Source organism: Rana temporaria, chromosome 3 (genome assembly GCF_905171775.1).
Source record: "Rana temporaria chromosome 3, aRanTem1.1, whole genome shotgun sequence".
Classification (NCBI taxonomy): Eukaryota; Metazoa; Chordata; class Amphibia; order Anura; family Ranidae; genus Rana; species Rana temporaria.
Genome location: NC_053491.1, coordinates 181,847,362 through 181,862,455, shown reverse-complemented (window position 1 = coordinate 181,862,455; position 15,094 = coordinate 181,847,362). Strand labels below are relative to the sequence as shown.

The 15,094-nt window shown below is 38.3% G+C and overlaps 1 protein-coding gene across 3 annotated transcripts in view; it reads left to right on the top strand.

The window, feature by feature from the left end:
* TAFA2 (TAFA chemokine like family member 2) overlaps window positions 1–11,243 on the top strand; it is a 317,169-nt gene extending 305,926 nt beyond the window's left edge. For all 3 annotated transcript variants that reach the window (XR_005747911.1, XM_040343926.1, XM_040343927.1), the window contains one exon: window positions 10,262–11,243. Coding sequence is in view for 2 of the 3 variants with exons in the window: in XM_040343926.1 (XP_040199860.1) it covers window positions 10,262–10,273 (12 nt within the window). In the remaining variant the exon portion in view is untranslated. The remainder of the gene's footprint in view (window positions 1–10,261) is intronic.
* Window positions 11,244–15,094: the final 3,851 nt, after the last annotated feature.

Sequence of the window (15,094 nt, the reverse complement as noted above, 5' to 3'; positions counted from 1 at the left end):
TATATGCGTAAGCTGCAGGGCCAAATCATGGCACCCTAGTGTACTACAGTCCCAGGGGACGCACTGGATACCATCAATGCCACTTTGCTTTTGCTGGGTTCCAGTGCATCCCTATACCTTTTAGGAGGGATAAGCTTCCTCCAGGCATAACTACCCTTAATCTATCCTTTCTTATATATATGTGCTCCAACTCTAGAGACTCTCAAGTTTTATAAATGTAAAACTGCAGTACACTAGGATGCCGTGAAGTGGCCCTGCAGCTTACACATATATTTGCAAATGTGTGCATACTAAACCCCAGATTTTAACGTTTTAACAAGATGACAATGGTAAGTGAGCTGCAAATTTTCCTTTGCCTGAACCAATGGCTAAAGGATACACTTAAAAAAGTAGGCTTTGTTTAAGAAGTGGAATTTTGAGATTTTCATATTTCTTAGATGGTGCCTGTTTTATTTTTAGGTCCTCAGGATTGCAGGATTAAAGGGGTTGTAAAGAAAAAAAAATCCCCTAAATAGCTTCCTTTACCTTAGTGCAGTCCTCCTCCTTCACGTACCTCATCCTTCGATTTTGCTTTTAAATGTCCTTATTTCTTCTGAGAAATCCTCACTTTCTGTTCTTCTGTCTGTACCTACACACCGTCAGGACGCCCACTAACACACAGCTCCTTTCTCTATCTACAAAGTAGAGAGTGTTCTGACTTGCCTGCTCGCCACACCAGGGAGAAAGCCTTGCATTACTGTGTGGAGTTACAGACAGAAGAACAGGAAGTGAGGATTTCTCAGAAGAAATAAGGACATTTAAAAGCAAAATCGAAGGTTGAGGTAAGTGAAGGAGGACTGCACTAAGGTAAAGGAAGCTATTTAGGGGGAAAAAAATTCCTTTACAACCCCTTTAACTTGTTACTAACCATCTATTCTTAGAGCTGCTCTTTTTCACAGCATGCTGATGCATAGTTTAAAGGGGAAAAAAAATGCAAGAAGTGCAGGAATAGTGTGCGCCTAAAAAACCTCACATTATAATATTATATCACTGACATTGACTGCACCACCTATCCCCACAGAGAAAAAAGAAAGCTGGGCATACACCTTTTATGCCTATTACAGCTGATTAAAACCGTCCTGCTGCTGACCAATTTAAACATTTAATAATAATAATTTATTTAACAATTTAATAATTGATATTATTAATTAGCCCTTGTTAGAAATCGGCTAGCAGCAGGAGAGTTTAGCATCACTGAGAACAGTCACAGTGAGCAAGTGGCCATTTGGCCGACCAGGCAGGCGTATTACTGTTTGATGAAAGTCTATGGCATTCCTAAATTACCTGGGAAAAAAGCCCTTTTTTAAAAGAATCGACTGGGGAACTGCTGCTGTGCATAAGCCAAACTATTTGGAAAAGTAATTTTTTTTTTATTCCTCAGCTAAATATGCACTGCCATTGTACACTGCCACTAAGACTGTCCAGGAAAAATCATACTATTTTGTAACACCATATTACTGCTTTAAGGCACCCTTAGATCTTATTTTCAAAGATTTGTGTGTTTTTTTTTATTTATTTAGCCCCAAGCCACTTAACAACTTTCCGCCTGGCCTATAGCAGAATGATGGCCGGTTGGTGGTTCAGTCATCCTGACTGGGCGCCATATGACATCCAGCAGGATACACACCGCAACTCAGATCTAGGTAAAGAGTCTCTGACGGAGACTCTTTACCACGTAATCAGCTGTGTCCAATCACAGCTGATCTTGATGTAAACAAGATAATCCATGTATCGGCTTTTCCTCACTCATGTCTGACAGACACGAGTAGATGAGAGCCGATCACCTGCTCTCCTGACAGGGGGTCTGCGCTTATTTATTATCTGCGCAGTCCCCCGGGGATGCCCACCCAGGATCACCAGGGATGCCACTAGGATCACCAGGGATGCTCACCAATAATGGCCACCAAGTATGCTACCCATGGCGACCAGGGATGCCAATCTGTGCCCAAAATGATGCCAATCAGTGCCAACAAATAATGCTAATAAGTGACCATCAATAATGCCTGCCAGTGCCTCCTTTTTACAGCAATGCCCATCAGTGCCATCTATCAAGGTCAATCAGTGCCCATCAGTGCCACCCATAAGTGCCTATCAGTGCCCACCAGTGCCACCTATGGGTGCCCATCAGCACTGCCTATCAGTGCCCATCAGTGCCGCATATCAGTGCCCATCAGTGCTGCATATTAGTGCCCATCATCAGTGCCCATCATTGCAGCCTCATCAGTGCCCATCAGTAAAGGAGAAAACATACTAATTTACAACATTTTATAACAGAAACTAAGAAAAACTTTTATTTTTTGGGTCTTTTTTTATTTGGCAAAAATTAAAAACCCCAGAGGTAATCAAATATCACCAAAAGAAAGCTCTATTTGTAGGAACAAAATTGTAAAAATTTTGTTTGGGTTCAGTACAATCGTCATTTAACCACTTGCTTACTGGGCACATATACCCCTTTCCTGCCCAGGCGAAATTTCAGCGTGTCCGGCGGTCATCGCGGCTTCCAGGCACGCGCATCGTGTTCCCAGTAACGCCGCGGGTGTGCGCGCGCGCCCCTAGTGGCTCTCAAAGACGATGACGTCATATGACGTCCTGTCAGAACAATAGAGCTATTGTGCCGCCGTCAATTGACAGTGGCCGGTAGTGTAGTGGTTAAAAAGCGATAGTGCTGAAAGCTGAAAATTGGCTTGCGCAGGAAGGGGGGAAAGTGCCTGGTATTGAAGTGGTTAAAAAGGCCAGCTGTATGGTGTTTTTTACAATTTAGATTTCATTGGAACATGTGCCCTATGGAAGTGCCCATATTCCCAAAATAGTTTGCCTATTAACTCTACAATAGAAAGAATTTAACACGATTTACCCAATGTCGAATTTAATGGGATTCATATCTAAGGTGCCCTTTTATGAAAGTGCGGTAACATACCACTATTCAGTTCTCAGGCATTCTCAGAGGAGTGCCTGTTTATGAAGATCTGTAGATCAGTTCTCATGTTGAGATGAGTATGAGAAAGTGAAAAATACAAAGGTTGAACACGAATCAGCGCACATTATACACCACATATTAATAAAATAATAAAGTTACATTCCCACCAAACAATATACATTAACCTAATTATTAAAAAACATTGTTTTTATCCATATTTATCAATATTTAAAGCTCATACATGTGCCTATTTAAATGTGAATGGTGTATAATAATGGAATCCTACATATGTAATGCAGCTATACACCATTCATATAAATGAAAAATACGTTTATAATCATTATTTTTTTTAAAATATAGTACACAAATATAAACCCTGTATAACTGTAACAGAACAGTCCATGGGTAAAACCATATTTTAGGGTTTACAATTTTATACATATATATACATATACACATATAAATAAACACACACACACACATATATATATGCTATATGATGAAGTATATATATATACTTGAGGTGTGTAATAGTGGGGAAGATGTGCTCTGACTGTAGGGGCTCATGTGTGAAGCATGGAAGTCAAAACACTTCCTTCTTCCTCCACAATACTCAGCCAGCTTCGTGCTTTTCTCTCTGATTCTCCACCTCTGAGATGGTGAATCAGAAAGTGAGAATTCTGTCACAGATCGCCAGTGAGGTGCTGAGATTGCACCTTCATAAACTGGCTATTTCTGTGACAGTCAGTTACAGATTCTCACTGTGCTGCGATAATCAGTGGAGAACAGGTTCTCAGCTGATTACCTCAGCTTCATAAACTGGTTATGACCTGAGATCAGCGGTGAGACTCGGGATCGCCGCTGATCTCACTTTCAAAAAAGGACACCTAAGTTCGGGTTTGGCAAATTTCAAACAAGATTCACCAGATTCTTGGCAAATCAAACTCAAGCAGATTCAGCCATCACTGCTCACTCTATTTAAAATAATACCTGTTAGGTGGAGTTCAACCTTGATTAAAAATAATTAATATAATAATAATGGGGCACACAAAAATAGTGATTTATTACATTTTCGAAAATTGAAAACTTTACTATACATATTGGTATGTTAAAAACACTCACAAATGAGAACGCAAAATGTAAATGGATTTTGAAAAACATCTTAGTGTGTAAATAACAATGCGGAACATGAAAACATCTGCAGGTTTGTTCCTTTGAGAGATGCCTGACATGATTGTTCTGCAATTATATAATTAGGTAATCACTATATCCCAAGAGATTGTTGTTGTTTTTTTTTTTTTTAGTCTCTATTGTGAGTTTATTTTTTGGATGAATGCCTTTTACTTGGTCACAAAAGTAATGTGTTGTAAGACATCTAAGACACCTTATTTTATTTTTCAATGTTTTTATTCCGTATTTTTCAAAGAAAGAATGTACAGATAATGAAGTACATTAAATAATACAGTAAGGAGTAAAACTCAATAGTTTTTACAAATATATTATAAATATAGAAAATAATAAATGCAAGTTAGATCCACATAAAACTTTCAACATTTACATATGTAAGAACAAATAGCAATATGTGAATTTAATAGATATTTTTGCTATCTGGTTATTATTTCTTTATACTAAGTTTCCAAAATCCATGAAAGAAAAGTATCTTTAAATGTACATGAAATCTAATAATCATGTATATTTTGTAAACAAAGTAGGATGAATTTTTCATCCTTTTAATGTAGGTGAATATTACAATGGGTCTAACAAAGACCAGAGGTAATCAAAATAATGACCATAAAAAGGTAAGAAAAGAGAAAAAAGATAAGGAAGGAAATAGGTTTGAAAAAAAGGATTTTGTGCCGACTTTTCTCATTGTTAAGCAATTTTAAAGTGGAAAAAGCTCTAGAATTATCACTCTGTTATTTGAACCACCGATCCCAGGATTTCTCAAATAATTGAACTCCATCATTCAATATTGCTGAAAGATGTTAATTAATCATAAACCAGGACAATTTAGCCTTTAGGATGTCAAAAGGTATGATTATTGTTTTCCAGGATCTGGCTAGTACTTTTTGTTGCTACAAAAATAACTAATCAACCCTTTATAAGTGCTTTGGGATTTTCTCCATTTGACTGCATAGTAATGCTTGTTTTGAGGACTTGTTTAAATCAATACTAGTGAGGAAATAAATATGATTATAAACTTGATTCCAAAAATGTTTCACTTTAGGGCATCACCATATGTGAAACATTGTCCCCTGATGTCCACAACCTCTAAAACATAATGGAGAAGCTCCCGTGACAAAAGAGGCTATCCTCTTCAGGACCATATACCATCTTAGTAGAATTTTGTAATTCGCTTCTATGATAGAAGTATTAACCAGGGATCTCAATACATTTTGATCTAATGTATGCCAATCTTTTAGTTCTAGAGATTCATTTAAATCACTTTGCCATCGTTCCATATACCCTAATTTTGCTAGAATGGAAGTTAGGATGGAACATATTATTGAAAGAAGTCCTTTAAGTTTGTCAAAATTATTACATAAAGATTCCATAGATGGTCATGGATGTTACATCTAAGTCACACAAAGAATTAATAAAATGTACTATCTGATAGTCACTTAGTATCTAGAGAATTCTGATTTTGGTAATTTTTCTATAAGAAATTGTTTTGATAATATTCCCTTGTGATCAAGAAAATCAGCAATTCAAAAAATCCTTTATTGGTCCACCAGTTAAAGATTTGAGGAGCTAATCCCAGGGTGGATTTTGGGTTTTGAAACAATGGCACCAAAGGGGTATGAAGGTATTGTAATTTATACGTTTTTATAAGTATGTCCTATAATCCTAGGGAAAAGGACAAAGATGGGTAGCGTATAATAGGTCTATAATTTGATGGTTTCCACATCAGCTGTGAGATCGATTTAGATGGGCATTTAAATGGACAGGAGCATAATTCAGTCTGCATCCACATGGATGGTGATAATTTAGTGTGAAACCTAATCAGTTGTGCAATTTGGGTGGCATAAAAATATTTACCTAGATCTGGGACTCTCAATCCCCCTTTCGTTTTGGGAGCAAACAATGTACTTTAATTCACCCTATGAAGGATAGCATTTTCTTTTGAAATGCTGCAAGATCAGACATATTGATATTCACTGTAAGGGAGCGGAACAAATATAAAATCCCAGGGAGAATATTCATCTTTAGAAAATGTATTCTGCCAAACCACGATGGAGGATTCATTTTCCACTTAGTTAGGTCGTCAGAGAGCATCTTATTTAAATGGGAATACTTTTTCAAGTATAGAGTATGTAAATAGCAATAATGCTGCATGTACTTTTTGTTGGTGCATTATTTAGCCAATTTAAATGAAAGGACCGCCTTAACACAGTGCACAATAACACATGGCACAATATAACAATAATATAAGCATGGAAACTTATTAGAAAATTGTTTTGGAAAATACAAAGACAAACGATATTAACAAAAAATAATGAGTTTCAGAGAAAGAAAAGTCAAATTGTTTAGCACACCTTTGTTGAAATTAGCCTCTAAATGTGTCATAACTATATAGTTCACTATATTAGTGTCACTAGCAATGCCAGATAGTGTCAGAGCCAGTTAGCATCCCTCCCAGCCAGTATCAGTTAGTGTTAGATTGTCTGCCACACTATAAGTCACTGATCACCACAATTACTAGTATAATGTCTGTACGGATCAGTATCTTGATCATGAACAGAATTATACTAGTATCCCCAATAGTATAGTGTCCCCAAAAATGCAGTATTAGCAGGACTAGCTCCAATTACTGCCAGCATTTGTGTTAAGCGACACCCCCCTCCCAACAAGTGTAGTGTCAGTGCAATACAAACTGGTGGGGTGACTAGCACTAGTATTGTAATGGAACCACAGGCAACAAGAGTTCAAGCACAAGCCTGTAGAGCCCATAGTTGCCTTGCTGAGTTGCTTGCAAATCCTAATTGGCTGCCCCCAGATTCAGCAGCACCTGTTACCCCCCTATTGACAGCCCAGCAAAGGGTTCAGGTGGAAACAGCGAACTTAAGAACATGCCTTGACTTTTTTGAGCTGTTTTTCATCAAATACCTCTATAATGTAATTGTGGACCAAAGTAATTTTAATGCTAAACAGTAGGGTTGTCCCGATACCGATACTAGTATCGGTATCGGGACCGATACTGAGCATTTGCGCGAGTACTTGTACTCGCGCAAATGCTCCCGATGCCTGACCCGATACTTTTTTCTCCCCCAGAGCTGGTGGAGAGGGGGTGGAGTACGGGTGGAGAGGGGGTGGAGAGCGAGTGTAGAGCGAGCGGAGCAGAGCAGTCCTCGTATGGAGGAGAGGAGAGCTGCTGCCAGCTAGTCCCCTACGACAAAGCCAAGTCCCCCCCCCCCACCGCAGCTGCCGACATCTAGTTAATTTGCGCTGGGGGAACAAAACAGCTTTCATTTGAATAGCTGTGTGTTCCTCGCCATGCCTCCTCATGTATAGCCACTCCCCCTTGGCCAGAAACTTTGATAGAATTATCACCCGTTCCAGGATTGGATGGGTGATATGTCTATCAAAGTGCCCGGGCAAGGGGGAGTGTCTATACATGACGAGGCGAGGTGGGGAACACACAGCTATTCAAATGAAAGCTGTTTTGCCCCCAGCGCAAATTAACTAGATGTCGGCAGCGGCGGGGGGGGGACTTGGCTTTCTCTTAGGGGACACATGGCTACATTAGGGACTTGGCTTTCTCTTAGGGGGACACATGGCTGCATTAGGGACTTGGCTTTCTCTTAGGGGGACACATGGCTGCATTAGGGACTTGGCGTTCTCCTAGGGGGACACATGGCTGCATTAGGGACTTGGCTTTCTCTTAGGGGGACACATGGCTGCATTAGGGACTTGGCTTTCTCTTAAGGGGACACATGGCTGCATCAGTGACTTGGCTTTCTCTTAGGGGGACACATGGCTGCATTAGGGACTTGGCTTTCTCTTAGAGGGACACATGGCTGCATTAGGGACTTGGCTTTCTCTTAGGGGACACATGGCTGCATTAGGGACTTGGCTTTCTCTTAGAGGACACATGGCTGCATTAGGGACATGGCTGCATTAGGGACATGGCTGAATTAGGGACATGGCTGCATTAGGGACATGGCTGCATTAGGGACAAGGCTGAATTTAGGGACAAGGCTGAATTTAGGGACGAGGCTGCATTTAGGGACAATGCTGCATTTGGGGACACATGGCTGCATTTAAAAAAAGTATCAGTAATCGGTATCAGCGAGTACATGTCTTTTTTTAGTTCAACCTGTGTGGTATTTTAGCGCCTTCAAAAACGTGATAGGTAGTCAGGAAATCCAATGCGTAATTAGCTCCCCTTGAAAGCCTGAAGGTGATCATTGAAATTTGTGCACCTGTACGTGGCTAGGCTCCCAAAAAGTCTCTCATGTGAAGTATCCCAATACTCAGGAAAAGTAGTAGAATGTGTTTTAGGGTGTAATTCCACATATACTCATGGCATGTGTAAGAAATATCTTTAAATATCATTAGTATATTTTAATTGATATAACAAAAAAAAAAAAACAGAAGTGATCAAATAGCACAAAAATAAAGCTGTATTTGTGTTTAAAAATTATATTCCTTTCTATTTATATAGCATGTTGCATGACTGCACAATTTCCAGTTAAAGTAGCACAATGCTGCATAACAAAAAAATGGTCTGGTCATGTAGGGGGTAAAACCTTCTGGTGGTCAAGTGGCTAATTTACTATCTCATAGAGGAGTAAAACCATACAGCACAGAAGTTCAGGATCCATTGGCACACAAAGGAGGAAATATGTTACAGCACAGGAGTTCAGGATTCACTGGTTACAGCTCTGAGGTTCATGATTTGCACAGAAGACTGTGCACAAAGGTAGCTACCAAACTAGGTGAATGCAGGGCATACAAGAGCAGTATTGAAAACGATCCTAATTCCTATTGGTGCAACTGCACTATCCTCTTCACATAGGTGTCCCCAACAGGTCCACCAAAGAAAATCCTCAACAAAGACCAATGGAAAAAAGGTTAGCTAAGCTTCCTGAAGATGTCAATTGATAAACCGTGTAGAGGCAGGACTTCTGGACTGCACTTCCTTTTGCCAGCTCCAGGATAGAGTGAAGTGGTGCCGCTTCGTTGTTGGCATTTATGGCTGGCTACATTGGGAGTTGATCTAGGCACTGTTTATTGCAAGTGGGCTTCCTTATTTTTATGTTGATGTGATATATTTTTATAATAAACACTGTGCAAAAAAGTTCTCCATTGGTCTTTGTTAGCTCTATGGTGCTGTGGTGAGGAGAAGGGAAGTGATATCCTGGAACGTGGAGGCTGAGGAGGAGTGGTATTTTCTCTGGCAAAGAAAGTGCACTGTGATTTTCTTATTTTGAAAAATGTCATGATCATGTGGTGAGTGAGTACTTTTTACCAGAGTCCTGTGTGTGATAACAGAAGAATTGGCTATTGGATGAGGCACATTTGGTGGAATGATAAGAAGGAAAATTGAAGGGGTACCGCATGATATTTATGGACACTTGATTTTGGCAAAGCACTTATGTTGGGACATTCATTATCAAACAAGTGAGCACATAAATAATTGTGTTTTTTAAATGTATGACTTAAAGCGGGAGTTCACCCATTTCTGTTTTTTTTCCTCTTTTCCCCATAGCTGGATGCTCGTTTTGTCTAGGGGCTATTTGTTTTAAAATATGAGCAGTACTTACCCGTTTTCGAGATGCATCCTCTCCGTCGCTTCCGGGTATGGGTCTTCGGGAGCGGGCATTCCTTCTTGATTGACAGTCTTCCGAGAGGCTTCCGACGGTCGCATCCATCGCGTCACTAGTAGCCGAAAGAAGCCGAACGTCGGTGCGGCTCTATACTGCGCCTGCGCATCAACGTTCGGCTTCTTTCGGAAAATCGTGACGCGATGGATGCAACCGTCGGAAGCCTCTCGGAAGACTGTCAATCAAGAAGGAACGCCCAGTCCCGCAGCCCATACCCGGAAGCGACGGAGAAGATGCATCTCGTAAACGGTAAGTACGGATCATATTTTAAAACAAATAGCCGATTCCCCTAGACAAAACGAGCATTAATCTAAGGGGAAAATGTGTTCTCCATGGGTGAACCTCCGCTTTAATGATGTTTGTTTGATGGTTAATATAGTAGCACCTTTTTTATCTCTGTATTTCTGCTATTGAAATTATTTTACTATAATGATTTTTTTTCATAAAAGTTAATACAAACCTTTTCTTATCTCTGCAGGTTACACGGTAGCTGTAAGAAATATAAATTTGAGGAATTTAAACCTGGGATCTATCATGGAACACAATTTGTAAACATTGTAAGATGCAAGAATTTCCTAACAATAGAACTATCAGAACTTTGTTATATACAAAACAATGAAAGAACAATTACCACCAAATCCCTCTTGTGAGATTATAGACTGTGAAGTAGGCATTCAAACTTTTGAGTGCATGACAAGCTCAGCGTGAACACAAAGCAAGAAGTGAAAACCTTATCCAATTTTTTTTTCAGATAATCTCATATTTGCAACTTGAAGACTGATCCTACACATTTTGTATGTTGATTCCTAACACATTGGTAGTTCGCTATCAAGTATTTGTTCAACAGGACACAAACTTCAAAAATTATACTTATTTTTACTGTCAATAATTTTTTGTCCACATTAAAAGAATATTTTAATAATTGTTAAATTCAAAATGATTATTCGAGCAAGCCAAATGTCAACATATATTCTCATTATTACAATTACTAATGTGTTACTAATGTGTTACTCAACACAATAGATTTGTTTAACAAAAGTAAATACATTTGACTTGAATAAGGCTTAATCTCAATGCTCACTTATTACAATAATCAAACTAGTGGGATTAATTAATCATGTATCCAGTATGCTTTAAATTTAGATGGCGATGAATTAATTAATAACTTCCAATCTTCTTGGTGAAACTGATAAGAGGAGATCTGCAAAATTCATTGTTTCATTAGTCCTTTGATGAAATGGTTACGAAAAATAAAAACCTCTTGGTAACCACTTGCAGAAATAGGAGATAGCCACTGGTTATAAAGAAAAGGCCTTACTTGATGATTGATCTGTAGAAGGCCCTATGGAAATAGCTGACTTTCTAAAACTTTCCATTTTCCAATCATTACACACAAAGGGCCAGATTCACAAAATAGATACGACGGCGTATCTCCTGATACGCCGTCGTATCTCTGTTTTAGGGCCGTTTATAGAATCAGTTACGCATAGCTAGCCCTAAGATCCGACAGGTGTAATTGAATTACACCGTCGGATCCTAGGATGCAATACTTCGGCCGCCGCTGGGGGGAGTTTGCGTCGTAAACCAGCGTTGGGTATGCAAATTAGCAGTTACGGCGATCCACGAAGGTTTTTCCCGTCGTTACGTCGGTGCAAGTCTTAGTTTCCCATCGCAAAGTTAGGGGTACTTTAACATGGTGTAAAATTACTCCACCATGTTAAAGTATGCCCGTCTTTCCCGCGTCGCTTTTGAATTTTTTTGTTTTCCCGACGTAAGTACGTTACGCACGTCGCGATTCTCAACACGTCGGCGCGTCGTAATTTCGCGCAAAGCAGGTCAGGAAATTTGCGAACGGAGCATGCGCAGTACGTCCGGCGCGGGAGCGCGCCTAATTTAAATGGTACCCGCCCCATTTGAATTGGGCCGCCTTGCGCCGGACGTGTTTACGATACACCGCCACAAGTTTGCAGGTAAGTGCCTTGTGGATCGGGCACTTAGACTGAAAACTTGCGGCGGTGTAACGTAAACGGGTTACGTTACGCTGTGCCGCATGTACGAGAATCTGGCCCAAACTCTTTATGGAGATTACCTTCCATGGAGAAACTCTCTTTAACAAACTCATTTTTCTTTGTACAGTCTTTAAATCCACTGGAAATCATTTAAACTTGCGGTAATGGGTATTTATGGCCCTGATATTTTTAAAAGTGGATTGAGTTATTGACAGTATTTAAAGATTTCAAAGTTTGGAATTTGAAAATGCGTGGATGACTAAATCTATATATCTTTGGTTTACTATGTATAACAGATATTTTGAAATCTCAAACTGTAAGCAATGCTATTTAGTATCTACACTAATGTATAATTATTATTTTATAATTCTGTTTTTATTGGATCTTTAAAAGCAACATTATGCATTAACTATAAAAGCCTTAATCATCCATGGAATAAAAGTGATCGAATAGTAAAGGAAGATAGCTACATTTTCAAAATTAGTGGAGTATAAATTATGAATTTTGATAACTGTTAAACAAAATAAAAGTTGTACCAGTATACATTCATTGAATATATGAACAACAAATCTGTAGTCAGTATGTGAAAATATGACTAGCCAAGATTTAAAGTTGTTTGCACTTTTTGATCTTAGATTACATATTCTTTTGAGATATTTGTAAACTAGATTTCTGTTGTAGAAAGAAAAAATCTAAACATAGGAAATAGTATTTTTTTAAGCTTTGGTGTGACACAGAGCTGCAGAAATCTACAGCCATCTGGGATTCTAATGGACCAATATTTTGGTGCAGACACAATCTTTCTAATTAGCTGAACTACATGTTGTTCAATTTACTATTCAAAACTCATTCAGGGCAGCTATACAGTTCTCTAAGGATATTGGCCCTAGAATTGTGCAAGCAAAGTGAAGATGGAAGAAGTACTAGTTACTTTCTTGCTGTGTTTAGGGTGCCATTACATTAAAGCACATTAACGTGAACTCTTAAACTTTAGTATAATTTCACAGTATATAAAATATAAATACATATGGAAGCCTTGTTTTGGTATACTGATGAACTGTTGCCTTCTGTTTGAATGCAAATGTGGACCCAGAGTATATATTAACACACAGCTACAGACAAGCATGAAAATCTAACTTGATACTAAAATGCTACAGTATCATTATCATATGGTCTATTACTCAGAACTTGAGTGTTAAGTTGTTTTCAATAAAGGGATAGCCCCATCCCCCAAAAATATCTTTATTGAGGGAAACATCCTACTCCCAACATCCAAATGTATTCTAATTGGAGTTATGAGTACTAGCCGTCTCTGTGTTGTGGATTGAAAAGGATGCCAAAGCACACATCTTGTGCACTATTGGAAGAGACCTCAAACTTGCTTCATACCCATGCCTGCTCCTATGTATGACTCCAGTTTAATTTTTCCCCTATTTCTCCCATTTCAAAGCAGCTATGGAGTCTACAAAACTGCATACAGTATGACACCTTACTGCCTTCTCAGTGACCTATAACGTCAGTATTACCAGGAAATATAGTCCAGGTAAAAACGAGCATGGCATCTGTTAGTGATTTGGTTTTACTGTCCATACTGAACAGCATCATTTGAACAGAAAAGGAACTGTGTGCTATGCAGGCATATGGGATAATTAAGGAACAATACTGAGGAATATTTAAGTTTTCCTTAAGGATTTAACACCCACTCTATGAAAACATTATTGATGACATTATATTTTAGCTAATCTTTATCCATTATTATCGCTATGACATGCTCCATTTAAAAGTTAGAGCATTAACAATAGTGACAAGTGTGGTTAACATATTAAAAGGCACTGTATAAAGGACAATTCGGTTATTAGACACATGCACCGATTTAGTGGTCTTTGTTTTATTTGTCATTTTCACAATATAATTAAACATCCTTTTGTTATTTACCTGTACCTTAAGCAGTTGCTCCAATTCCAACCTCTGCTTTAGTTAAACCCTGCCTTTTAATTTTTTTTAATGTTTTATAGAATGTTAAATATAGTCACTGTATAGATCAAAACGAATCGGTTCTCATTGCAATCACAATTTGCAAATGGAGCAATATTTTAACCATACTGACCCAGCTGTACAAATGACTCCTTATTGGCACAACTTTTCTTCTTTGCACAGTCAAATAATCATTGCTGAAACCCCTGTAGTGACTATTAGAGATAGTCTTGATATCAACGTGACAACACTGTTTTCATTTTGTTAGACTGACTTACACAAGATCAGGTTAATGTCCTAACCTTAATATACATTACATTATTTGATACTAAAGGTTGTTAGATGTAAATTTCAATGTATTTTTTAAAGCCTATCCACAGAAGCATATAATAATGTTTCTAAGCATAGACATTGTATTAAGGTAAAACAGCCTAGAGTATTAACTTAGTATTTTCAATGTTTCCATATGGCTCCGCATTATTTTGAGAGAAATGGTGATTTTGGTGGTACAATTTTTACAAGTGCATAGAAGGAAATGTATTCTTTAGTCAAGTTAATTTTAACTTTAAATTAAAATACATGTCATGCTTTCAATAAATGCTTTTTCATGTCTACTATTTTTTACTAAAAAATAACTAGTGAGACATTGTTCCCTGATCTTGCTTGGGTTTTGGGTTCATTGCGCACCATAGTCAGTATCTGTACAAAGCTGAGGTGCTGTTTGTGCATATATGGTTTCCTTTTGGTGCTAAGGTTTAATCTCACAACCCACAGAATAAGAATGGTAAGTGAATAGTCTTCTAGATAGTAGAGTGTGTCTCATGTGGTAAGAGCATTAGTCATATCTCCCTAGATTCAGGGGCGGAAGTAAGTGTTTCTGGGTTCGTTGCAAACAGCTGCCACAAAAATGTCCAAATTAATCATACAGGATTAATAATTGACTAAAATTAGCCTCAATGCAACGATTTGAGGTCGATCTAACATTTTGCTTTAGGAAATCAATGCAATTTGACATTTGAGTGACATTTTATTGTCTGAAATGTGTTGCCTTGCTGGCCTCCAAATTTTCCCTGTGCCTTTCTCATATGTTTCATTGCTAGTAAACACCTTGTTGCAGCTTATGTCTCTCAATAACTCTACTCTATTATCATCTGAAAACTTACGGTACTTGCATTGCCCGCTCCTTTTCCCTTTCTCAGGATTCTCTGAAATGTATTTCTGTAATTCTTTATTCTAAATTCCATCTTCAATAATTCTATTGCAGAGGCTCTATCCAAAATCTAAAGTCATGTTCCTTTTTTGTTTTTTAATTATCATCTTTCTTGGAT